Raw genomic sequence first — 26,235 nt, forward strand, 5'->3', positions numbered from 1 at the left:
TACCACCACACACTTGGTAAATACCCTTGATACCACAGCCAGGGCAAAGGGGAGAACTATAAACTGGTGATAGGAAGGTCTCACCATGAAGCGGAGGAAGCATCTGTGGCCACATGGAAGTGTCCTTCATGTTGAGGGCAGCATTCCAGTCTCCCAGATCCAGGGTAGGAATAATTGAGGCCAAAGAGACCATGTGAAACTAGAGTTTCTGAAGACACACATTGAGGGCCTTCAGGTCCAAGATGGGTCACAGGCCTTCCTTGGCTTTTGGGATTAAGAAGCATCTGCAACAGAACCTCCTGTTCCAATAATGGGGTGGAACTTCTTCCACTGCCCCCAACCTCAACAACTCCTGAAACTCCTGTGCAAGAATGCTCTTGTGAGAAGGGTCCCTGAAGAAGCTGATGGGGAGAGAATAAAGAGGAACTGGAGGGTCTGTCCCTGGGAAACCGCATTTAGGATCCATCAATCTGACATGATGGAAGCCCATGCTGGCAGGAAATGGGAAAGGGAGTTGCCAAATGGTGTGTGTGGGGGTGGGAATTGGATTCACTCAGATGTTTGGTATGTCACCCTCAAGCATGCCCTCTAAATTGTTTCTTTGCTCCTTGCTTGGGTGGAGGGGAGCCATACTAGGCAGGAGCTAAGGACTATCTCAGCCTGTAGTTATATTGCTTGGTCTTTCTAGCAAGGAGCTCTTGTCAATGTTGACTTCCTTGACTGGTGGGGTGTAAAATTCTGAAATGTTTTCAAGTTGGGACAGGAATCTACAACCCTGGGATCTTAAGCATAATTTGGGAATCCTTAAGCCCAATGTAACTTTGAATCTGCTTGTTCAGCAAACAGAGCACACCCATCATAAGAAGGTCCTGGAAAGAATGCTTCACCTCCAAGGACAAACCAAAGAGGAATAACCAGGATGCCTGATGAATAGCAATGGCAGATGCCATTGTGTGAGCAGCTGAATTGACTGCATCAAGAAGCAGCCTGCACAGTCACTCTGGCTGTAGCTGCTCCCTCTTCCAAGAGAGCTTTCAACTCCTTCTTGGAATCCTCTGAGAGAGCCTTCTCAAACTTAGTCATGTCCCGCCACATCTTGAAATGGTAGTGGCTAAGCAGAGCCTGGTGGCTAGCCATCCACAGCTGTAAACTGGCCCAGGAATACATATTTTGATCAAATGAATTCAGTATTTTGGTGGGGTTTTTTTCCTTGAGTGCTGCCCCCATTTGCCTCTGTCTTTCCTTTTGATTGACCATCTCCAAAATCAGTGACTTAGGAGTGGGGAGGGAGGAGAGGTAGTAGTGGTTCTTGGCAAGGACAAATTACTTCCCCTCAGATTACTTCCTTCTGGAGATGGGTAGAAGATGTGGTGATCTTTTGAACCCCTTCATGCAAGGCAGAGCAACCTGAGCCCGTGCCAGGGAGCTCAATACATTGAAGAGCATGTCTGTGGGCTCCTCAAGCTTCTCTGTTGAGAGCCCCAGGTTAGCTGCTACTCACTTCAGGAGCTCTTGATGTACCTTGGCATCCTCTTGCAGTACCAGGTGCACAGGGCTAGCAATGGCATCTTGCAGAGAGGCTAAGGTGGACACTGGTGCACCACATCCATTTAGTTCTCTTGTGGGACAAACTGTTGGCTTGCCAGGGTGCCTTAGCTTGGTGCCTTGCCAGGGTGCCTTAGCTTAGCTTGCCAGGGTGCCTTAACCAGGCCTTTCTCCGGGGTTCACTCCTTATGGGGTGAGTAACCTAAAGGTGAAGGCCACTCCAAGATCCCCAAGATCAGGTGTGCTGGATGAGTGGGTTGAGTGAACCTCCATGGGGTCCAAGGAAACCAGAGCACTGGCCTTTGCCCGTGCAGCCATCCCTTTGGTGGTGGCATCACAGAGTGGGGAGGTGCCACTGGTGCTGGAGTCTGGCCCACAGGCAGGGGTACTGCTCAGTGCCGATTTCTGAGGTATCTCACTTGGTATCCAGGGACCTGATACGCAGAGGTCTCTGGCAGTCTGGTGGCCAGCAAGAGGCATGAGCTTGAAAGCGTATGTCCAACGAGCCTGTCTTGGGTCCTTGAAGAGCTGTGTGGAACAGCAGATTGGCAATGGGAGCCTAGTGATTGACATCTCCCAACTTTCATTCAGTACTGGGATCCAGAGTGGCACCTGAATTGTAACCTGAAGACAGTCTTGACCGTGACAAGCTTTGAGAAGGGGTCCAGTGTTGGCGTGATAATGACCAACAGTGTTGACGCATGAAGCAGTCTCAGGAGTGGTACAAAGGTTCCTGGGTCACTGGGAGCAAGAGCTGTCCCATCCATAGGACAAGGTGTGGCAGTTTCCCCATGTTTTCAGGGCCCCAAGATGTCTGCCCCAGCCATCCTATGGATGGGAGGTGGGAGGGCTGCCTGGGGCAGGGCACAGGTGGTGGTGAAAGCAGCAGGGTCACATCTCCTCCTTTAATCCCATCTCCCTGCACTCACCATGTGGTGTTAGCAGCAGCCTGCTCTGCTTCACTGTGCCCTCTTGGCCCACTGAGCCCTGCCGCTTCATTAAGTGGAAAATGGCCTCTGCTCCTTGCTGCCCACAGAGAACCAGGGCTCAGTGGGCCGGCAGGGGGCATGTGAAGCTGAGCACGTTGTTGCTCATGCTGTGTGGTGAGTGCAGGGGTGGGGAGAGGAGGTCCAGGAGAGGTGACTCCCTGTGCTGCTACTGCCTGCTGCCATGTCCTGCCCCAGGTAATCCCCCACCAGGCTGGTCAGGCGGGGATCAGTGGTCAAGGGCAGGGCGGAGCTGGGGAGGAGTAGGGTCCAGGAGGTTGCCCCAGATGTATCCCCTTTTGGGATGGTCCTGTTGGGAACTGATCCCAATGGGATGTATATGAATCTTGGGAGTTTGTCCGTGGTCTCTGGGGCTCCAACCAATGCTACCCCAGGTCCTGACTCCTGTGCCCTGAATAAGGAGAGTGGAAGGGTGCACACGAAGCCGATCTCCAATTGTCCAATATTTGTAGGCTATGTGTTGGGGAGCACTTGAGAGGGGACTGGGGTCACTGAGAAGACTGTGCATGCCTCAGGCCCAAAATCAGTATGTCCTGTGCTGCCCAAAAGGCCTCTATTATAGCTGGCACTTCCGTGTGCCGGAGGCCTTCATCACTACTCAGTGTCACTGGAGCAGAATGGGAAGGGCTTGGCTGCTCCACCTGAGCCTGCACCCAGTTCCTGAGGCAATCAATGAGCTGACTGGCTGAGGTCTGGGATCTGCCCCATCTTTCCCCTGTCCTGGCAGGATGTTGGGGAGTGCACCCTCACTGGCATCTTCATTTTCTGTGCTGCAGACTGGGAGGCAGAATGGCGCTGACCTGACAGAGACACCAATGGAAGTGGCATCACCGGACTGAGACTATTGCATTTGAGACTGAGTCCAATCTGGCCTCCACTGCTGGGGCTAGAGCCAACTCCATTAGAAGTGTCTTTTGCTTTTTCATCCAAGGCTTGAATGACTTGCAAATCTAGCACTTGTGGCTAATATGCCTCTCACCGAAACACTTCAGGCAGCTGTTGTGCAGGTCAGTAACTGGCATAAGGTGCTTGCATTCTTTGCATGGCTTAAAACCTGAGGACCTGGGCATGCCCTGTCCCTAGGCCAGGGGCCTGCAACCGAAATAGCGAGAAGAGCCATTTTTTCAAATTCAGTTACAAAATCAATACCTCAAGAGCCACAATGCACGTGAATACCAAACTATGTTTTTGTCACCTCTATTTTAAGAACAACTCACACACGATTTGTACCAGGTAGAAAGTTGTTACCCACATCCCTAGGCTTTACCCAGTTCAGCCCCAAAATCCACCATCCTATCCCCAAGCTCTACCCGCCCAACCTGTAAACTGCCCCCACCCTCAGGCTTAGCCCCTATTACTCCCAACCCTCCCCCTTCATCCGCAGGATTTACCCACTAGAGACGACCACCTCTCCGGCTGCTCCCCCCACTGCCTGGCTGTTTATTTTAAGGGCTGTTCAAAAGGGAGTGACTGATTTCAGCTGGGAGCAGACACCCTGCAGCACCCCAAGGCAAAAGGGACTCACTGTGCCAGGTGCACATCCTGGGGTTCACACAACTGCAGATAGTTGCACAGTCCAGCCCAGCTTGCACTGGTTTGAGCGTGATGGGAGGCTCAAGCAGTCCTTCACATTAGACAGCAGCTCCCATGTAGCTGGAAGGCAGAGCCCTCTCACCCTCCCTCTGCTGGCCAGCAGATGCCCGGCCTCCTCCTCTTCCCCAGTGTGGCTCTGACAGGGCACGATAGCCCCCACCCCGCTGCTGCTCCCCTCTGCAGCCCCTTTCTTAGCATGGATCCGGCAGGGCAGGCGTGGCTGCCCCTCTCCGCAGCTCTCCTTCCCCCGTGGGCAGCTCACAGCAGCTGCCACCTTCCTCTTCCAGGGCTCTCTGCCGTCACTGACACCACTTGTGGCTCTGGAGGCTGCCGCCGCTTGAACAAAAAACTAAATTCCATTTTTACTGTGGACTTTGTTTAAGCAGCAGCAGCCTCCAGAGCAGCACGTGGAGTCAGCAGTGGCAGCGCTTGGAGCCTCAAGTGGCTTCTTAAAGACCTGTATACGGTTCTGGAGCTGCTGGTTGCTGACCCCTGCCCTAAGCTAAGTCATGTCTAGGACACTAACTAGGTTGACTAATACTAACAATTATCACTACTGAGAGAACTATCTACATGAAGATACCTGCCTTCACAGCAAGAAAAGAAACTGCCTGGAGTGCAGCAATTCTGAGGCACTGTCATTGGTGGCAAGAAGGAACTGAGGGTTAGGGAGCATGCAATGCCCCTTATACTGCACCACGGAGGTGCCACTCCAAGGGCCACTACAGCGGCTCCCCTAGAGGTACAGCTGAGAACAAAACTTCCAGCACTGGTGCAAGCGGCAAGTACACACATCTATTGTGGAATAAACATGAGAAAGCAGCTGAAGAAAAATTGTATAATGCCATGGCCAACATCCTTGAATATGGATCTCTAAAATAGTTAAGTCCTTATAGCTGTATTTAGACATCTTGAAGTGTGTCTTTTATTTTCAGGGGAGTAGAGCCTATTTTATGTTTCTAAAGTGTCAGACTTACCTGACAAGAAAGGAAAAAAGTTACAAAGTTAAAGATGACGAGAGGTGAGTGAAAATGTTTCATCCTTCCCCAAAATAGATGAAGGAGGTCTCCATCTTTGTCGTTGCTTTGATGTTTCTCATTTTCTCAAAAATAAACATCTAAGATACCAGACTCTCAGAGATATTTAGAATCATAAGCATAATTTGTCCTCACTTACTTCTATTTTTTCATCAAGTTGCACCTTGGGAAGATTACTTGTGGACTTTGTTGAAGGCACTTGTTTCTGTCTTTCACTTTGTACTTGTGAAGAAAAAATTGTAGATGGCTGCATCAGAATGTCAATTTGCTGTTTCACATTAGACAATTTCTCATGTATGGAAATAATTCTAAAAAGAATAATGGTGTATTTGTTACAAACTGCACTATATATGTGGTAATGCTTTGATGTGACTTTTATTTCTATCCATAAACAAGCTGAGATAAGTTGTTTCTCATGAAGTTTTTCCATGATGATTTCTTTCATTTCAAGCCTGACTCTGCACTTTGGTACAAACTAAACTTTCACTGTAGACAATGGAAACATGATATGTAAAGGAATGAAGTATTAGGCACTTTGGCTACTTCTACGCTAGTACACTATGTCGAAGTAGCTTATTTTGACGTAAGAACATCGAAATAGGCTACTTCGACGCATATCGTCTACACGTCCTCCAGGGCTGGTGCTGTCGAAGTTCAACATTGAAGTAGCGACGGAGAATGTCGAAAGGAGCCGCCCTGGAAGGAAATGTGGAGCGTCCACACACACAAGCGCTCCCTGTTGAAATAAGGGGCCAGCAAAGCCCCAAGCCGCTCCCTTAAAGGGCCCCTCCCAGACACACTCAGCCTGCACAGCACAAGATCCACAGAGCTGACAACCAGTTGCAGACCCTGTGAGTGCAGCATGGACCCCCAGCTGCAGCAGCAGCAGCAGCAGCCAGAAGCCCTGGGCTAAGGGTTGCTGCACGCGGTGACCACAGAGCCCCACAGGGGCTGGACAGAGCAACTCTCAACCCCTCAGCTGATGGCTGCCATGGAGGACCTCGCTATTTCTAAGTAGCGGGATGCGGATCATCTACACATGCCCTACTTCGACGTTCAACGTCAAAGTAGGGCGCTATTCCCATCTTCGGATAGGAATAACGATTTCGATGTCTAGCCGCCTAACGTCGATTTCAACGTCGAAATAGCACACAGCGCATGTAGACGCGATGCGTGCTATTTTGACATTGTGCCAGCCCCAGAAAGCCCCAGAACACTGACAGTGGGAGGCTGGGAGACAGAGGGGGGACAGCAGTGTCCATCCATGGCTTCCAGGCCCCACCGTGGGCTGTGCCTTCCCTAATGCCAGCTGTGGGCCACAGCTCCATGGCCCTGGTGCAATCCACTGCTCTCTGGTCCCAGCCACTGTCCATGCTGGGACTGGAGAATGGCATCCTATTGTGGGGCCTGGGAGTGGAAGACAACATCCAGGGCTGGGGCAGGGCAACTCACAGTGGGGCTGGGGAGCTGCGGCTTGTGCCAGAGACCCATGTTCTGCAGTGGGGCCAGGGCTGGAGAGTGGTGTCCCACAGCAGGGCCTGGGAGTGGTGGACTGCTGCAGGGCTGGGGAGTAGCAGAGCCTGGTGAGCCATAGCTGGAGTTGAGGAGCCATAGCCAAGACAGGGGAATGGTGATCCGGGCAGGGCTATGGAGCAAGTGACCAGGGCCAGGGAGCAGGGGCCAGGGTGTCTGGCAATTAGGAGGGGAGCCTGGAACTGGGGCTGGAGGCAGGCTGGAGGCAGCCTCCCCCCAGTCCAGCAAAATCCCTGGTCCGGGATTACTCAGGTTCCGAGGGTGCTAGATCAGGGAGGTGGAAACAGTAGTTTGTATAGCAAAACTGGCAAGCGTATGAACTTTGACAGGCAGGGGTACCCTGTATCTACAAGACTATTCCCTTCACAACATTCTCCAGTGCTACCCCAGTCCAGCTCTGCATACCTCAACCAATGCCGCTTCCATTTTTTTCCTTGGGAGTCTATCCCAAGTCTAATATAGCTCAATGTTTACTGATACTCAGCCTAACATTTATTTTACCTAACTTCATCTCCTTTGTCCTAGCTATTCCTCCTTTCAGCACCCTACCCAGCTACTCTCTATCTCTAGAATTTATGGCCTTCAGATACTAATAGTTATATTTCTAAGTAGTCATCATTTGATCAAGACAGAAATCATGCATACAGTAGACATTACACACATAATATAGCATGTATTAATATAACAAGGTCTGTGATTAATTACCTAGTCAATGGAATCCACAAGTGACCACAAAACACATTGGCAGAATTGAAAGCCTTGATGCTGATAATCTTGACATACTTTGTATTGTAAGCGTAAAGCAACAATACCTGTAAAGAAACAGGAATATGTAATATATCAGCCAGTACTGGTATTTCAGACATAATGGCTACATTCACACTTACTAAAAACTTTGAAATGGCCATGCTAATGGCCAAATCGAAGAATACTAACGAGGCACTGAAATGCATATTCAGCGCCTCATTAGCATGCTGCTGGCCGTGGCACTTCAAAAGTGTTGAGATTTGCTCACCTGTGGCTCGTCTACATGGGAGTCCTTTTCAAAAGGACCCCACCAACATCGAAATCCCCTTATTCCTATCAGCTGACAGGAAAGACCCCCATGTAGATGAGCCGTGGGCAAGTGAACCGCGGCTTTTGAAGTGCCGTGGCCGGCAGGATGCTAATGAGGTTCTGAATATGCATTTCAGCACCTCGTTAGTATTTTTCAATTTGCCCATTAGCATGGCCATTTCGAAGTTTTTAGTCAGTGTAGACACAGCCAATGTGTTTCAATAACAATGTACAAATTAACATTTCTATGGACTTCAGTGGGACTATCTGTGTAAATAAAATTAATCCCTTCTGCAAAAGTGTTTACATAATCAGGACTTCCTGCTGTCAGCTATTTGAGGCAGGAATTGTTTGTTTCTACAAATATATTTGTACAGCATCTAGACCATTGTAGGTGCTATCACTAAGTAAAAAGAAAAAATCCGTGGGTCTGAAAGGTTAGTGACCACCCCGCACCCCGACTTCCTGACCTCATTCAACCATACATTCCAAAACCCATGGAGTCTTCACTTCACATAGACTGAACAGAGGGTTGTCTCTGAATGTGGGTTAGGCAATATATTACTATTTAAGTTTCTTCCCTGACCTGGTGTGTGCGAGTGATTTTATTATATTGAAGTATTATAATTCATAGAATAAAGACAATTAACCAGTCTATGTAGTAATACAAACAAGACATGTTAGGTCAACCTGAGTCTTAGTTGAATGAATTTTCTATTTCTTAGCAGAAGATGAAGATTTTTTGAATATACAGGCAAAGTTTGGCATGTGGTATCATGCAGTGTCTCTGTGTTTTTGTGTATTATTTATATATTTCAGGTATTGCAATGAAATGCACTTTATTTTTTCTTAAAGCCTCAATCCAACTTTTCTTTCAGTCTGTAGTTATACCATAGTCTCCATATCCTTTGTTGATTTCTCCAGAGACGGAATGTACCACTGAATGCAAAGTTCCTTGTTTGGAGCAATAGTTGCCTTGTTATCTAGCTGAATATCTGTGTCTGTGCTAAAAGAAACAGTGGAGGCTATTCTCACAGTGGACATCTTATGTGAGGCTCCAGGACTTTCTAGAGACATCTGAAAAACAAATGTAAAGCATAATAATGATTTATATTGTTTTCTAATATAAAATGAACTTGGCTAGAGGTTAGTTTTAGACTAATAGTTTTCCACCCAGGCTGCATGAAAGTGGCGGGGGGGTCCAAAGACCATGTTTAAGATTTCCAAAGGAGCCAGCACCATCATTCAAAATTTTGCAGAGGTTCACAGATAAAAAAACATGGAAAACCATTATTTTAGACGATCTACACAGTTCTTTTAATCCTAACATATACCAATGGCATACCCACAAATTTCTCTTGGTAAAGTAAAGCAGATTCTGTCCCTGGACACACCCCATACTGTACATAGTACCTCAGTGTCTCTGGCTGTGGCCATGAACTCTTCATCATCCACAAAACAGGGCTCTGCTTTTGAGCCTGCAGTGCCTGATAGAATCTTTTTTTATACACATAGGCTACGTCTACACTAGGACACTACGTCGAAGTAGCCTATTTCGAAGTAAGAACATCGAAATAGGCTACGTCGATGATTATCATCTACACGTACTCCAGGGCTGGTGACGTCGATGTTCAATGTTGAAGTAGCACCAGGAAACATCGAAAGTCGCCGCCCCGGAAGGAAATGCGGAGCGTCCACACACACAAGTCCCCTCTTTCGAAATAAGGGGCCAAAAAAGCCCGCAGACGGGGTCACAGAGTAGACTAGCCCTTCCGGGGCAGCTGCAAGCTGCTCCCTTAAAGGGCCCCTCCCAGACACACCTGGCCTGCACTGCATGAGCAGCCCTGCGTTGGTTATACAAGCCTCGCAGACCTTGAGCCCGCAGACATGGACGTCCAGCAGCAGCTGGAAGCCCTTCAAGCTGCCTCCCGTGGAGCAGGCGCCCTTCTAGATGCTGCCTGGGCAGCCACCCAGCAGCTTCTGGAATGGGAGCCCTCCCCAGGGGCACCAGGAGACACCCCAGACCATCGGGCCCTCCAGCTCCCCTGCTGCCAGGTGGCCTGCCAACTCTGGAGCTACCCCTCCAGTACCGAGTGGTGGGAGCACCGGGTTATGGGGGAATGGAATGATGAACAGTGGCTGCAGAACTTCCGCATGAGCCGACAGACCTTCATGGAGCTCTGCCAGTGGCACACCCCCGCAATGAAGCACCACAACACCTGGATGCAGTGCGCCCTCCCCGTCAAGAAGAGGGTCGCAATAGCTGTCTGGAAGCCGGCCACTCCAGACAGGTACCGCTCCGTGGGACAGCAGTTTGGAGTGGGAAAGGCCACAGTCGGGGCTGTCCTGATGGAGGTAAGGAGGTGTGGGTCTGAATCCCCTGCTGGGGCGGGGGTCCTGGGGAGGGGGGCCTGAGGAAGGGGGCCCAGGTAAGGGGGGCCTGGGTGAGGGGGTCACACTCTGCAAACTCTCACAGGCACCCATGTTCCCTCTCCACAGGTGGTGCGTGCACTCAATGCCCTGCTGCTGAAGAGGGTCATCCGAGCTGGAGACCTGGATGTGGCTGTCGAGAGATTTGCCACCATGGGATTCCCCAACTGCTTTTGAGACCTCGATGGGACCCACATCCCCATCCATGCCCCAGACCACAGTGGTGGCCGCTATATCAACAGGAAGGGCTACTACTCTGTGGTCCTGCAGGCCATGGTGGACAGCCGTGGCCGCTTTGAAGACGTATATGTGGGCTGGCCCAGCTGTACCCATGATGCATACGTTTTCTGGAATTCGGGACTATGCCGCTGACTGCAGGCAGTAACCTACATCCCCCAGAGGGAGATCCCTCTGGGGGATACCACCATCGTACCCCTCTGCATTTAGGGGGATGCGGCTTACCCCCTCCAGCCCTGGCTTATGCAGCCCTACACAGGCCACCTCAATGCTAGCCAGGAGTGCTACAATGCCCGACTCAACCATGCCTGCCAAGTGGTTGAGTGAGCCTTCGGGTGCCTGAAGGGCCGCTGGCATTGCCTCCTGGCACGCCTAGACCTGGGCCTCCAAAACATCCCCCAGGTTGTGGGTGCCTGCTGCATGCTCCACAACCTGGTGGAAAACAAGGGGGAGGCCTTTGTGCAGGGCTGGGCACCGGAGGTTGGAACAGCCTACCCCCCAGCCAGCCGCTGCCCCAAGCCGCCAGGCCCACCAGGATGGGGTCCGGGTCTGGGAGGCCCTGAGGGAATACTTCGACCAGGGGGCCTAGTGAGCAACACCCAGGCCATCCATACACCCCGCCCCAGCACCCACACCCCACCCTCACCAAAAGCACACGGGACACAGGTTTTTTGAAAAATAAAACTGTCATTATTCAAATAACCAAAAATTTCACCTCTTTTCGACATATATAAACCAAATAAAGCAGAATCATTGAAAATAACTACATACAAGTGGGGACATCTATAATAAACTATGCACAGGGGGGTCAACTATAAATAACTATATACAAGGGCGGGGACAACTATATACGGGGGGAAGATGTGGGCAGACCACACATCAGCCCATCATTCTGGGGTGGGGGTGGAAGGGTGTGACCCCCAGCACTTTTGGGTGGCCGGCTCCCCCCTGAGCCGGGGTCCCCGGTGAGGCCAGCTGGGGGCTGGGAGGACGGGGAGGTATGGCCGAGGCGGGTCCTCGGCCTGGTCATCAGCCCCAGGTGGCTCCTGCCCGGCGGAGCTGGTGGGTGGGGCAGCAGGTGGGACAGCAGGCGGGGCAGGGGGGAGGGCAGCACAGAGGACATTGGGGGGGGCAGATGGGCCACCAGCTCCTCAAAGGTGTTGGCCACCCGGTTGAAGGTGGCCATAAACTCCCGCCAGGCCTCCCGGTGCCAGGCAGCCTCCCTCTCCTTAAGTTGGAGTCTCTGCTCCATGACGTCTGCCTGGCGCTGGACAGCAGCAGCCACCTCTGGGTCATGTGTGCTGCAGCGGTGGCCCTGGCTGGGGTGGGCCTGTCCCGGTGCAGGCGGCGACCCTGGGCGTTGGTGGTCCGGTGGTCTCAGGGGGCTGTCTGGGACCATGGATGGTGTGGCTGCAGAAATAGGGGGAAAGGGGGAAGGGAGGCCATGAGTACCCAGCCCTGACCCTTGGCCCACTCCCTATCCCCCCAAGGGCCTGTGGTCCCCCCCATCCCCCACTGGTGCATGCAGTGATCCTGTGGGTGGCCCCTTCCAGTGGTCCGTCCCCTCACCTCTCACCAAGGGTGGGGCACGGCACTGTCCAGGGGTGAAGGTGCTGCTGGGCACTGGTGGCTGTGGCACCGTCCCTGTGCCGTGGTCTGCCCGGACCATGGCAGGCTGGTGTCTTGTGGAGATGTGGGAAGCCCCAAATCAAATGGTGCCCCCGCCCCATGCTCAGGGGGTCTGTGCCCTGTGGAGTACTTACCCGACGGTCCACTGCCAGGATCAGGAGAGGCCCATCTAATGGACACCCGGCTGGAGCTGCGGTATGGGATGTCCAGCACGAGCTCCTCTTCCTCGCTGGACCACTCGGTGGCCGGGGCGGAGGGTCCCGGCTCTAGCCATGAGGGGGGCAGGTCTGGCCTCTGGACCCGACCTTGGCTCCGAGGCCGGCTGGGGCTCATCAGCCGTCATGTCAAGGGTGGCTGGGGGGTAGGAGGTGCCCCGGGGACCCAGGATATTCCTGAGCTCCCGGTAATAGGGGCAAGCGGCAGGGGAGCCCCAGACTGGCTGGCCGACTCCCGGGCCCAGGCGTAACCCTGCTGCGACTCCTTGACCTTACTCCTGACATGGTCAGGAGTGCGGGCAGGGTGACCCCGGGCAGCCAGGCCCTCAGCCAGCCGGGCAAATGTCTCTGGTTCCGCCGCTTGCTCCCCATGATATGTAGCACCTCCTCCTCACCCCAGAGCCCCAGCAGGTCACGGAGCTCAGAGTCAGTCCAGGAGGGGCCCCGCTTCCTACCCCGCCAGCTGGAGGTCTGGGAGCCCTGGGATGGCCTGGAGGGGGAGCTCTAGGGGCTCTCGGGAGGCTGGCTCGCTGCCATGATGGTGTCTGTCTGGCTTGTGCAGGGACACTTCATAGCACGGCTGCTGCCTGCACGGTGTCAGCTTCCTGCTACGGGGTTTCTGGGTCCATGCAGCTTTAAGAACCACTGGGCGCAGAGATCATAGAGCCCCACAGGGGCTGGACAGCATGTCTCCGCCTAACAGCTGATTGCCACCATGGCAGACCCCGCTATTTTGAAGTAGCAGGATGCGGATCATCTACACATACCCTACTTCAATGTTAAACGTTGAACTAGGGTGCTATTCCCATCTTCGGATGGGAATAGCGATTTCGACGTCTCGCCGCTTAACATCGATTTGAATGTCGAAATAGCACACAGCACGTGTAGACGTGACACGTGCTATTTCAACGTTGTGCCGGCTACTTTGAAGTAGCCGGCTAGTGTAGATGCACCCATACTAGCAGATTTACCTATTGTTGCTCAGATACTTAACACAATTGAGGTTTTTTAAATAAAAAAGTACTTGATTTATTTAAATGATTGTATTTTTCAAAAATGAAAATTATTTTTATTTCTAATTTCTTAAATTGTTAAAATTTGTCTGTTTAATATTTCTTAGTATTTTTAAAAGGGAATTTCATTAAGTGTATTTTTTTCTTCATCCCTATAAGCTCTTATTATTTGCTATGTTTTAACAAAAGAGAGCTATCATTAATTTGGTTTCCAAATAACATGTTCCAGTTTTCATACCTTAGGCATTCATTTGCCTGTGACAAACGGAGCACTACTCCACGTTTCTCTATTTTATTTCTTTCTGCAAGGTTTAGCCAGAAGCAATCCTATTCCAGGTTCATCCTATTTTTCTGGTTCATGATGGCACAGTCTCTTTTAACATTTGCTCAGTTCTCTCAATTTTGAGGCCAGTATTTGATTTGGTGATTGTCTGTTTGGTTTTATGAGACAAAATCCCATTCCCGGCACATACCATTTTAGGGGCACAACCTAACTCTTATGTTGCTTTAAGTTACAATAAGAGGAAGCTGTATACTGAATTTGATGGTCCTAGCTATTACCGTTTAGGAGGAGTTCTTGATCAAACTGATAAACAAACTCTCTAAAATATATAGTAGATACACGCCGGCATGGAGATGCGTCAAAGTTATGAGAACATGCTAATATAAGCCTGGGAGTAGGGATTTAATATTTGGTAGACTAGATATTGCAAAATTATAGAGATGCAGTGTACAGTATAATTAAGGATTTATATAAATTTATATAAATTTATTTTTAAGATGGATATTTTGTTTTAAACTGTACAGACTATTTTGTTGTTTACACATTTAACCTTTCAGAAGTACAATGACACAGCTCCTCCTGTCAAACTGGAAGGTTGCTGGACTACAGACACAGGCATTTATCAACTTGGCTTTCTCAAAATCCTGTAAACATCAAACTGCTGTCTTCCACACTTCTTGTCCTAACTACTGCCAGAGAAGAGTGATATAAAATGTAAGCATGAAAACTTAAAAAACAATACATAATTTTATCAAAACTTTTTTTAAATTTTGTTTGGATTTTTTGTTCAAGAGAGCAATAGAAAAGCTTTAATAGATGAAAAATGTTATAGACAAGCATAAGTGGTGATCCTGAATATAACAACAATCCTTTCGATAAGACATACATCTATTTGTAGTGGAAGCTTCATACCCAAGGTTTAAGTATCAAATAACAGGAACAATTTTAAAAAATAATGCATATAGCCCACTGAATGATTAAGGCTTCTAAAATGTTATTATAAAAATCAATGAAACATTGACCTGATAACAAACAAAAAAAAATCAAAAAGCTTTATGTTTGTTAGCTGTCTGTAGAAGTGAAACACACATTATTATGCTGCTTGCACCTGTCATGAACGTAACAGTGATCTCTTGAGCTGATTATTCTAGTACATTGTAATACTAATTATATCAAAAGAAGAGCAAAGTAAAATAAGGTTTGATATATGATGGCTGCTATAAATGTCACATACCATATAGTTACCTTTTATTCAGTGGTAGAATTAGCTTTTCCTTGCTGGGAACTAGGTATACACTGTCTTACATTATTGAAAGTTCACCAAGTCTAAAGATCTACTTTCATAAAATAAGTTTAAGTCAGATGGGCTAGAGAACACATCTCTGAAGGCTTATATGAAAACACTGAAGAATAGACAGTAAAATTAACCGTGAAGAATAACCCATTTTTTAATGTTGTAATGTAATTGTTATTCCAGTTCAGCTGAGAGTGGGATAGGAAGAAAATAACCTTTTATTTCATATTGAGCCTTCAGAGTCTAAAATCAACATCGTTATTGCAGATCCTACACTTCCAACTATTCAAGCTTGCTGTGAATGATATAATGTGAGTATACAGATTTATTTAGGTTTGATGCTTGGGATTTCTTTTGATCATCCATACAAAAACTATATCAAAAAGGGGAAAAATTATAGGGAAAGGCACCAAACCTGGTTTGATAAATAGCCACCTTAAAATGGTTATTGGAAGTAAGCAGTTAGTCTACTGTGAATGAACAGAACAAGAAGTCCTGTGGCACCTTATAGACTAACAGATACTTTGGAGCATAAGCGTTCGTGGGCAAAGACCCGCTTGATCCACAAAGAAAGCTACATTTTGGAGGTCCAAAAAACGTAGGAATAAAATGACAATAGCTCAAATTCAAGCTAAATTAGCTCATGTCAAAGAAAGTAAATAACTATTGGGGTTTTTAGTTATATATCTACAAAGAGACTAAGAAAAAAATGTCATTGGGCCTCTATGCAGTGTAGATAGGAAGAAAATTATAAATAATCTAGGTATCATGGGCTCTCCACCCTCCCCATGCTTTATGAAATTGGCTTTCGAATGTGAATATGAATACGAGTGGGCCTTGACTACCAGTGGTGGAACTGAGACCAGATGTAACATTCTCAAATGCAGTCCGAAATCCAAACAGAAACGCATTCTGAGGAGTGGGAGGCCTTTCATGCAATCTTTTATGGCTACGAAAAGCTGTGCAGACTTCCTAAAAGGGGTGATGTGTCCTAAATAAAACACTAAAGCCCTATGTACATCCAGTGTGTGAAGTGTCTGTTGTCTGAAGGAGGTATGTAGTTTCCAATAAAGCACAGAGAGAAAAATGTCCTGTCCCAGGTGGAACTGTGATATGACCTTGGGCAACAAGGCAGGATGTGGCCATAGTTGAACTTCATCCTTCTAGAATATGATGTATGGTGGCTCACATGTAAGGGCCCTCGATTCTGACATCCTGCCTAATACAATGGGCACCAAGAATGAGATTTTCCACAAGAGGTGTGGAAGTGAGCAGGTGGTTCAAAAGGAGGCCCCATTAACTTAATGAGAACCAAGTTAAGGTTCCACAAAGGGCCTGGGGGGGCGAGGGTTTGAAATGGGAAAGTCGAGGGTTTGAGAAGAGGGATGTTGACAGAGGAGAATGCTAAGCCTTGGGATTGCAATTGCAGAACAGGTACAGAATCATTGGTATAGCCACCAGAATCACTGGTATAGTAGGAGAATCTCCACCACTTGGCCAATTAGATGACCATAGTGGAGGGTTACTACTGGGAATGACCTCCTGCACCCAGTCTAAGCATTGTAGCTCTGAAGCATTTAGCCATGAGGCCTCCATGTCATTAGATGAGGGACTGAAGGTCTGGATGAAGGAAACAACTGGTGTCCTGTAAGCTCAGATCTGAGTACAGAGGAAGGGCCACCAGGGTGTTCAATAAAGGATCTAACAGGGCTGGGAACCAAGGCTGATGGGGCCAAGCTGGTGCTATAAAGATTATGTCTGTCCTGTTCCTGAGAATCTTTAAAACTTTGTGCATTAGCAGAATGGGAGGGAGCACACACAATAGTTGCCCCCCCCACACACACAATGAATCACAAATGCATCTGCAGTCAAACCCAGGTTGTGGTTCTGAAATGAGCAGAATTTTCCACATATCTTGTTCACCATGGTGGTGAAGTCAATCAAGGGAAAGCTCCACTTTAGGAAAATTGAGTGTAAAACATCCTCCCTGATGGACCACTCATGACTGAGGAACAAGCTGCTGAGTGTGTCTGACTGTGTTTTGGAGGCCCGCGAGATAACAGGCTGCTTGGTGAATTGAGTGGGCTATGTAAAAGTCCCATAGATGCAGGGCATCTTGGCATAGCAGACTCTATCTCACCCTCCCTGTTTGTTTATGTAGAACATAGCAGTGATGCTGTCTGTCATCACGGCTATGCACTGGCCCTGCAATTGAGCACAAGAGGTCTGGCAGGACAGCCTCACCACCCTGAGCTCTCAGATAGTGGTGGGGAGGCTTTGCTCTGCTTGATTCCATACCCCCTAGCTTATGAGACCACTGAGGCGGGCTACCCATCCACGATCTGAAGCATCCGTTACCAGTGTCTTCACAGGGGATGCAGGATTGAAGAGGACATCTCTGGGACCAACCACCATTTCAGGGACATGGGTATATTCTTTGGGACTGACAGAACTAGGTCCATCTTGTCCCTCTGTGGATGATAAAGAGACACCAACCACCCCTGTAGGTATCTGAGTCTGCATACCTGGCTATATAAGAGCATAATGCCATATGCCCCAGCAGACAAAAAACGGTTCATGCTGTTGTCATTGGGTTGCAGATAAATAAGTTATTATCTCTGTCATGATCTGAAATCTGGTGACTAGGAGCATGGCTTTCAATTGAGTTATGTCCAAGTCACTCCAATAAACTCTATTTGTTGAGTGGTAACAAGAATAGACTTCGAGTCATTGATACCCAAGCTGCAGAATGTGTCCAGGGTTAAATGAATATGAGACTGTACTTCCTACCTGGAGCAGCCCATCAGCAACCAATCATCCAGATGTGGGTATACTCTGACTCTCCCTTTTCTGAGGAATGCTGCAACCACTGACATGCACTTAGTGAATACTTGTGATGCTGTTGATAGCCTGAAGGGCAGTACCATGAACCATTTCTCTCAGAAGCTCAGTTTAGGACAGTGGTGGGTAACCTGCAGCCTACAGACTACATGTGGTCCATCAGAGGTTTATGTGTGGCCCATTAGACATTTTGTTTACTGTTGCTCATATGCAGGATTGCTAGAGTCCACCGGTTTCCATCCACTAAACTTTTTTTCTTACCGATATTACTAAAGTGACATGCATGTAAAACAAGGGCACGTGGCATTGGTTGTTGTTCACCACAAATCAGAAATATCGCCTGTGCGCTGGGAGAATGGTGATGTAGAAGTATGCAGCTTTCATGTCGAGGGCAGCATACCAACCACTCAGATGCAGAGGTGGAATTTTGGTGGCTAGAGAGACCATGTGGAATTTGCACTTCCTCATATACTTGTTGAGATGAATTCTAGGATGGGCCTCAGACCTCTCTAGGCCTTCACAATGAGGAAATATCAGGAGTAGAACTCACTCCCCGGCTGCGTCTACACGTGCACGCTACTTCGAAGTAGCGGCACCAACTTCGAAATAGCGCCCATCACGTCTACACGCGTCGGGCGTATTTCGAAGTTAACTTCGACGTTAGGCGGCGAGACGTCGAAGTCGCTAACCTCATGAGGAGATAGGAATAGCGCCCTACTTCGACGTTCAACGTCGAAGTAGGGACAGTGTAGACGATCCGTGTCCCGCAACATCGAAATTGCCGGGTCCTCCATGGCGGCCATCAGCTGGGGGGTTGAGAGACGCTCTCTCCAGCCCCTCAGCTCACTGGTGGCCGCGTGGAGCAGCCCCTTAAAGGTCCCCTCCCCCGCCCTGACGGCAGGAGGCTGAGGCAACGTGCAGGCTCCTGCCTGCACCCGCGGTGAGCCTGCACAGCCCTCAGCCCCTGACACTGGCCATGGCTGCCCAGCAGCCCCCCCAGGGCCCCCAGGGGTCCCCCCCCAAGGGGAGCCAGGGCAGCCAGCCCAGCCAGAGGGCCACGCAGTCTGGGAAGCGGCAGCGGGGCCCCTCTTGGACGGAGGCCGAGATGCGGGACCTGCTGGGGCTCTGGAGCGAGGAGGAGGTGCTCCAGGTAATGGGGAGCAAGAGGCGGAACGCAGATGCGTTCGCTCGGCTGGCCGACGGCCTGGCTGCCCGGGGTCACCCTGCCCGCACTCCTGACCACGTCCGCAGTAAGGTCAAGGAGCTGCGGCAGGGTTATGCCCGGGCCCGGGATGTGGCCAGCCGATCTGGGGCCGCCCCCGTCACTTGCCCCTTTTACAGGGAGCTCAGGGACATCCTGGGCTCCTGGCACACCTCCTCCCCTCCGGCCACCCTTGACACCTCGGCTGACGAGCCCGAGCAGGCCCTGCAGCCGGACTCCGCCCCGGAGGCAAGCCCCGCACCCCGGGCGCCCCCCCCGGAGGCCATCCCCGGGACATCGCGGCAGGAGGAGGAGGAGGAGGAGGAGGAGGAGGGGGGCTCCTCCTCCACAGAATCCAGCCTGCAGATCCTCCTCCTGCCATCCCGGAGCAGCAGCAGGGCCTCCGATCCCCAGGGATCTCCGGACCGTGGGAGCGGACCCACAGGTAGGTACCCCTCTCTGGTGGACACCCCGGGGCTTGAGGGGCAGGAGGAACAGAGATGTGTCCAGGGCCCCCCACACGCTCACATGGCCATGGCCCCAAGGACACTAGGGCCATGGCCCTCACAGCACTGCAGCCATCAGCCCCTGCCCCCCGCCACCCTGCATGACAGTGCCATGCCCCATCCCCGGGCCAGGGGGGAGCGGAACCTCGAGGGGCCCCCGGGCGGAGGGGGTGGGACACCCCGCAGCAGCAGCATGTGATGGAGTGGGGGGAGTGCCAAAGGGAGACTCAGGCTACATATGAGCCACAAGAGCCGAGGAGCTCCCAGGGCCAAAGGAGGATCCTGGCGCTACAGCTGGCAGGTGACACCTCTGCCCTGAGCAAACAGGAGGGAGGAGCCGAGCTGGCTTGGAATTGGGGGGCGAGGGCGGGGGCCACAGGTAGAGGCTAGGGGAAGGGAGAGCTGGTAGGCAGCCAGCCAGAGGAGGGGGAAAGCTGCATCCCAGAGGGGCCCCCCTTGGGGTCTTCTCCCCACGATGGGTTGGAAGGACTGTCTCTTCTGACAGCTGGTGCTGTCACTCCTGCCAGAAACTGGCCATCTGTGGCCTAAGAAAGCTCTCCTGCTCTCAGACCCTGCGGGGTGAAGTGAGAGTCGCTCCCACCAGGGGACGGGGTGCAGGGCAGGGGGACCCCTGAACCCCATCCATCACAGCAGCATCTCCCGGGGACGGGGATGGGGAACCTGCAGCACAGGGCGGGGGGGACAAAGGCCACGGCTCAGGGCCCACACTAACGCCTGTCTCCATTCTTCTTTCCCCCCTCCTCTCCTGTGTCCTGCACCTGCACCTGCACCATCCGAAGGACCGGAAGAGAGCGCCGGCGAGGCCTCGGTTGTCCCGGAGAGCCCTCCGGGACCCTCGCTCCAGGGCAGCCCCTCGGCCGAGGAACGACCAGCCCCGCGGAGGGCCAGACGGCGGACCCCGCGCCTGCTACCGGCGGCGGCCACGGACCCCCAGCTGCTGTCCATCCTCCGCCGGCAGCTGGAGGTGTCGGAGCAGCACCTCCGGCTGCAGAAGCAGGCGCTGGCCTGGCGCAGGGAGGCATGGGGGGCCTATATGGAGACCATCAACCGGCTGGTTGACTACCTGGCCCCCCATGCCGCGCCGGCCGAGCCACTGCCCGCCATGCCCGCTCCTGCAGCCCCACCACCAGCTGCTCCAGCCGTCGCCGGGCCGTCCACCGTCGCCCCACCACGTCCCCGCGAGGGCCACCGCGCTGAGGGACCCCTGGAGCCACCCGAGACTCACCGGGGCCGCTACCTTCCGGTGGAGCCCGCTCCCACCCAGCCGCGGACCAGACTGCAGGCCCGGCGGAGCTCCCAGCCGGGCATGCCCAGTGCTGGGCTGTAGGGGCGAGGGGCCCGGGACGTTGCCCCCCCCTTGTTGGACAGACTTTTGTTGGACTGCTTTATTTTGGTGCCCCTGTTTGCCCCGTCCCCCCTCTGTAAATAGTTCGCCCCGTTCTCCTCCCTGCTTTTCTTTTTTGTTGATGGCGCACAGTTCTCTGCTTTGTTGTTGTATATTGTTTTATTTGTGCACATCTTGCTTTTGTTGAACATTTGTCCCTCCTTTTTGGTTTCTGTTTCACATATTATTTATTTACCAAAAAAAAAAAAAATTCGTTAAGACAAAAAAAACATTTACGTTTACCCACAAGTTCGTGCTGTCATTTCTCCTGGACAAGTGGCGGGGGGCGGTGGGGTGCTCCATGGTGTGGGCGTTGGGGCAGGAGTGTGGGGGAGGAAGGGGCGGGCAGTAGGGGGCCTGGCCAGAGTTCACCCCGCGGCCTGTTGCTCGAAGTGGGCCCGCAGGGCCTCCCGGACCCGGGTCCCCTCTGGGTCCACCTGCCGACTGGGGGCAGCAGGTGGCTGCACGTGTGCCCTGGCGGCCTCCGCGGCCCAGCCCTGAAGAAAGCTCTCCCCCTTGCTCTCCACGAGGTTGTGCAGGGCGCAGCAGGCACCCACAATCTGGAGGATGTTGTTGGGGCTGGCATCCAGGCGGGTCAGGAGACATCACCAGCATCCCTTGAGGCGGCCAAATGAGCGCACCACCACCTGGCGTGCACGGTTTAGGCGCTCGTTGAAGCGCTCCTGGCTGGCGGAGAGGTGGCCCGTGTAGGGGCGCATGAGCCACGGCCTGAGGGGGTAGGCCGCATCCGCGAGGATGCAGAAGGGCATGGTGGTGTCCCCCAGAGGGATCTCCCGCTGGGGGATGTAGGTTCCCGCCTCCAGCCGGCGGCACAGGCCCGAGTTGCGGAAAACCTGGGCGTCGTGGGTGCTGCCAGGCCAGCCCACGTAAATGTCCTGGAACCGTCCCCGGCTGTCCACCAAGGCCTGCAGGACAACTGAATGGTAGCCCTTCCGATTGAGGTATCGGCCGCCACTGTGGTCCAGGGCGCGGATGGGGATGTGAGTCCCATCCAGAGCCCCAAAGCAGTTGGGGAAGCCCAGGGTGGCAAAGGCGGCGACAGTGGCCTGTGGGTCCCCCAGCCTCACGAGCTTGTGCAGGAGCATGGAGTTGATGGCACGCACGACCTGCAGAGAAAGCACATGGGACAGCCCCAATGAGAGGTGAGCAGGGTGTGCGTGGCCCTGCCCTGCCCTGGCCCCCCTGCCCTGCCCTGCCCTGCCCTGCCCTGCCCTGGCCCCCCTGCCCTGCCCTGCTCTGCCCTGCCCTGCCCTGCCCTGCCCTGCTCTGGCCCCCCTGCCCTGCCCTACCCTGCCCTGCCCTGGCCCCCCTGCCCTGGCCTGGCGTCCCCCTGTGGGTTCTCTTACCTCCATGAAGACAGCCCCGACGGTGGCCTTTCCAACACCAAACTGCTGCCCCACGGATCGGTAGCTGTCCGGAGTGGCCAGCTTCCAGACAGCGATGCTGACCCGTTTCTCCACAGGGAGGGCACGCCGCATGGCAGTGTCCCGGTGCCTGAGTGCGGGGGTGAGCCACTGGCAGAGCTCCAGGAATGTCTGGCGGGTCATCCTGAAGTTCCGGAGCCAGTGGTCGTCGTCCCACTCCCCAAGCACCAGCCGCTCCCACCAGTCGGTGCTGGTGGGGTAGCTCCACAGCCGCCGGCGTGTGAGGCGGGGGGTGGAGCGGGGTGCTGCAGGGGTAGGGGCTGAGCCCTGCTGCCCTGGGGGCATCTCCTCCCCTGGGGCAAGAAGGTGCTCAGCTGCCCCCAACATGGCATGAGCCAGGGCAAGCCCTGCTCCTGCCGGGAGGGCTGGGTGGACCTCTAGCTGCTGCTGCTGCTGCTGCTGCTGGGGGTCCATGACTGCGGCGCTCGGGGTCTGTGTGCCTATATGGCTCCTCAGACCGCGTGCTGTGCAGGCTGAGTGTATGTGGGAGGGGCCCTTTAAGGGAGCGGCTAGCTGTTGCCCCGGAAGCGCTAGTCCGCCCGTTGACCCTGTCTGCAGCTGTGCCTGGCATCCCTATTTCGATGTGTTCTACTTTGACGTGTAGACGTTCCCTTGGTGCGCCTATTTCGATGTTGGGCTGAGCAACGTCGAAGTTGAACATCGACGTTGCCGGCCCTGGAGGACGTGTAGACGTTATTCATCGAAATAGACTATTTCGATGTCGCAACATCGAAATAAGCTATTTCGATGTTGGCTGCACGTGTAGACGTAGCCCCCGTTAGTTCTAGAGGCAACTCTTGTATGGCCTTTATGGCAAGGATAAGATAAGACAAAAATTGCTACTATTTTTCATATTAAAGACAAAACATACGTTGAATGTAATCCACTCCTGTGCAGAGAATTAGCACAGAAGTCTGTGCAACAATTAATTACTCATATTGAGACTTGAGCAGGACTTAAGTGTTGCATGGACTTTGTGTTGGCCCTGTGCAATGCCATGCAATGAATTCTACTGTTGGAAGAACCAGTAAAAAAAAGAATATTTGGAGACCCCATGAAGCTGAATGATGAATGCATGACATGTCATGCAAGCATGACAGAGAAATAATTTGTAGAACATACCTTTACAGGAACAGCAGACAAACTAACACCTGGTTTTTCTGAAAGCAGCAGCTGTTTTGGAAAATCTTCAAGACAACACACTGAATATATATGCAGATGTTTTTTTAGGAAAAAATGCATTTCTGCTAAACGCAGAACAATTCCTGTATCAAACACAGAGGTGAACAGTGCATCTTCCATGGAAAATGGTCCAGGTGTTGATCTGGTGACAGCTTTAGAAAGAGAAAAATCTATATTAATGTACTATTTGTCATTTAGAATTGTAGACTTTCTATGACTGCTTGATATTTATAAATACAAAACAATAAATTTAAAAAATTTGTTTTCAGAATTAAATATGTCTGATGGTTCTCAATTATTATTGTTTATTGGAATTGCAGCACCTTGAAGTCACAGACTTGGACCAGGACTGTCTATTACTGAATAAATGTAATAATAATACCTTAAGAATCCACACATTTCTGTGACAGAGTATAGTGCCTACTGCCCACCCCCCAGTTATTGCTTACAAAAATAGAAGCTTTCTGAGCTGATTATTTTAAGAAGGGGATGGAAGAATCCATCTGTCTCAGAAGCTCAGTTTAGGACAGTGGTGGGTAACCTGCAGCCTGAAGACCACATGTGGTCCATCAGGGATCTATGTGTGGCCCATGAGACATTTTGTTTACCATTGCTCACATGCAGGATTGCTAGAGTCCACTGGCTTCCATCCACAAACTTTTTTTCTTTCCGATATTACTAAAGTGACATGCATGTAAAACAAGGGCACATGAAATAAGGTGTGTGCTGATTGCACACGTCACTGACCAGGGAGTGGTGTGCTCTCTTTGCATCCATAAAAGCACTGCAACAGTTCTATTGGCACACACCCCACAAATTCTAAGTATGCAAGTACAGTCAGCAAAACTATCCTGTCCAAGGAGACCGTTTAGGTTGCAACAATCTTGCACCCCACTGAGATGAAGAAGGGCCACTCATGGTGCCCACTCATTAGCTTAGGTTACTTATTGCTTGTTTATGGGCTTACCCTGAGTCATAAGATGGGAAGAACCAAAACCACCCTTGGAGACTGAGGTATAATGTTTTTAAGTGCAACTCTCATTGTGACCTTGACAATAGAATGTTTACTGAGACCTCCAGAATTAAAAAGAGACAGTTTGAAAATGAAATAGGTTATTGAAATAACAATAACAAGAAATCAGTTTCAAGAGACCCATTTGGTGCTAGGTTTATGTTCATTTACAGTAGTTTTACATTAGCATAACCCCATTGATTTCAGTGAAATTTCTCCTGATTTAGACAGTGCAAAAGAGCTCCAAATCAAGCACTTTGGATTAAGTCCCAGAGTATCAGAGGGGTAGCCATATCAGTCTGTATCCGCAAAAACAAGAAGAAGTTCTGTGGCACCTTATAGATTAACAGATTTTTTTGGATCATAAGCTTTTGCTGGCAAAGACCCACTTCATCAGATGCATTGGAACAGAGGTTCCAGAGCAGGTCTAATTATACAGGCTTATGAAAAGAAGGGATGTCATGATCATGAGGGTTAGCCAGCAGCCTGGGAGTAAAAGGGTTAACCTCCTTAGCCAGGTGGGGTTGGCCTTTAGGAATGTAGGTAAGAATTGAATTTTGGCTCCTCCCTTCTTGTGTTCACTGTCTCTTTCTTCTTCTTTCCAGCCATGAGGGAGAGAGACACAGAATATCTCCCTCAAAAAACAGGCCCTCCAATCTTCTGTAAGTAGGGTAAAGTTTAGATAAGTCTGTTAGGCTTTATTGTTTTATGGTTTGGGAAGTGGGATCTGATGTCTGTGCACTTTTTAGAAATGTTCTTTTACTCTCCTTGTAACTAAGTTCTAGGCCCATGGTGGAGACTCCCCATGTTTTACTTTGTGACTCTTCCATCTAGTCATGAGGCATGCAACACGAATATTGTTGTAATAATAAAAGTTCTCTCTTTTTCTTTTTATTAACCTGGTATTAGTTAATGTTTGTGTCCTGGTTTTTTACTTTCGGGGCTGAGATTTCCCAAGTGGTCTCTCCCTGGTTTCCTTATTATTACTTGGGCGGTGGCAGTGAATTTTATCCCCAAAATCTAAGGTTTTTAGGATTTTGGGGGGGAAGTTTATACCAAAACTTGGTAGATAAGGTTTTGGAGGTACTTTTGCTGGCCCCCACTTCTGCATTTGTCTTGCTAGAGTGGGGAAGGAGCCATGACAAGGGAGTACTAATCAAGAGAAAGGCCAGAGTTGACAAGGTCAATTCAGTCAGGGAAGATGTGGTCCTCTTCCAGCAGCTGATGTGGAAGTATGAACACCATGACAGAAGAAATTGCTTTTGTAATTGGCCAGCCATTCCCAGTCTCTGTTCAATCCTTGATTGAAAAAAAGTTAGTGGATGGATGCCAGTGGACTCTAGAAATCCTGCTTATGAGCAATGGTAAACAAAATTTGCAAATGAATTGTAGCTCTGAAGTTTCTCTTTGAAGTCTGTTTTTGAAGTTTTTTTGTTGCAGGATGGCTACTTTTAAATCTGCTACTGAGTGTCCAGGGAGATTGAAGTGCTCTCCAATACTATAGGCTTCTGTATGTTACCAATCCTGATATCTGATTTTTGACCATTTATACTTTTATGTAGAGGCTGTCCAGTATGGACAATGTACACAGCAGAGGGGCCTTGCTGTCACATGATGGCATATATTACATTAGTAGATGTGCAAGTGAATGAGCCCCTGATGGCGTGGTTGATGTGGTTACGTCCTGTGATGGTGTCACTAGTATAGAAATGTGGGCAGAGTTGGCACCAAGGTTTGTTGCAGGGACAGGTTTCTGAGTTAGAGTTATTGT

General features: G+C 50.8%; 1 protein-coding gene across 1 annotated transcript in view; it reads right to left on the reverse strand.

The window, feature by feature from the left end:
* Positions 1–26,235, reverse strand: part of CFAP54 (cilia and flagella associated protein 54) — a 315,059-nt gene that overhangs the window by 16,259 nt on the left and 272,565 nt on the right. Inside the window, exons 64-67 of the mRNA XM_074983979.1 lie at positions 23,393–23,604; positions 8,663–8,848; positions 7,421–7,527; positions 5,322–5,490 (exon numbers count right to left, since the gene is read on the reverse strand). Coding sequence (XP_074840080.1) covers positions 5,322–5,490; positions 7,421–7,527; positions 8,663–8,848; positions 23,393–23,604 — 674 coding nt within the window. The remainder of the gene's footprint in view (positions 1–5,321; positions 5,491–7,420; positions 7,528–8,662; positions 8,849–23,392; positions 23,605–26,235) is intronic.

The sequence above is a fragment of the Carettochelys insculpta genome, chromosome 1, assembly GCF_033958435.1.
Source record: "Carettochelys insculpta isolate YL-2023 chromosome 1, ASM3395843v1, whole genome shotgun sequence".
NCBI lineage: Eukaryota > Metazoa > Chordata > Testudines > Carettochelyidae > Carettochelys > Carettochelys insculpta.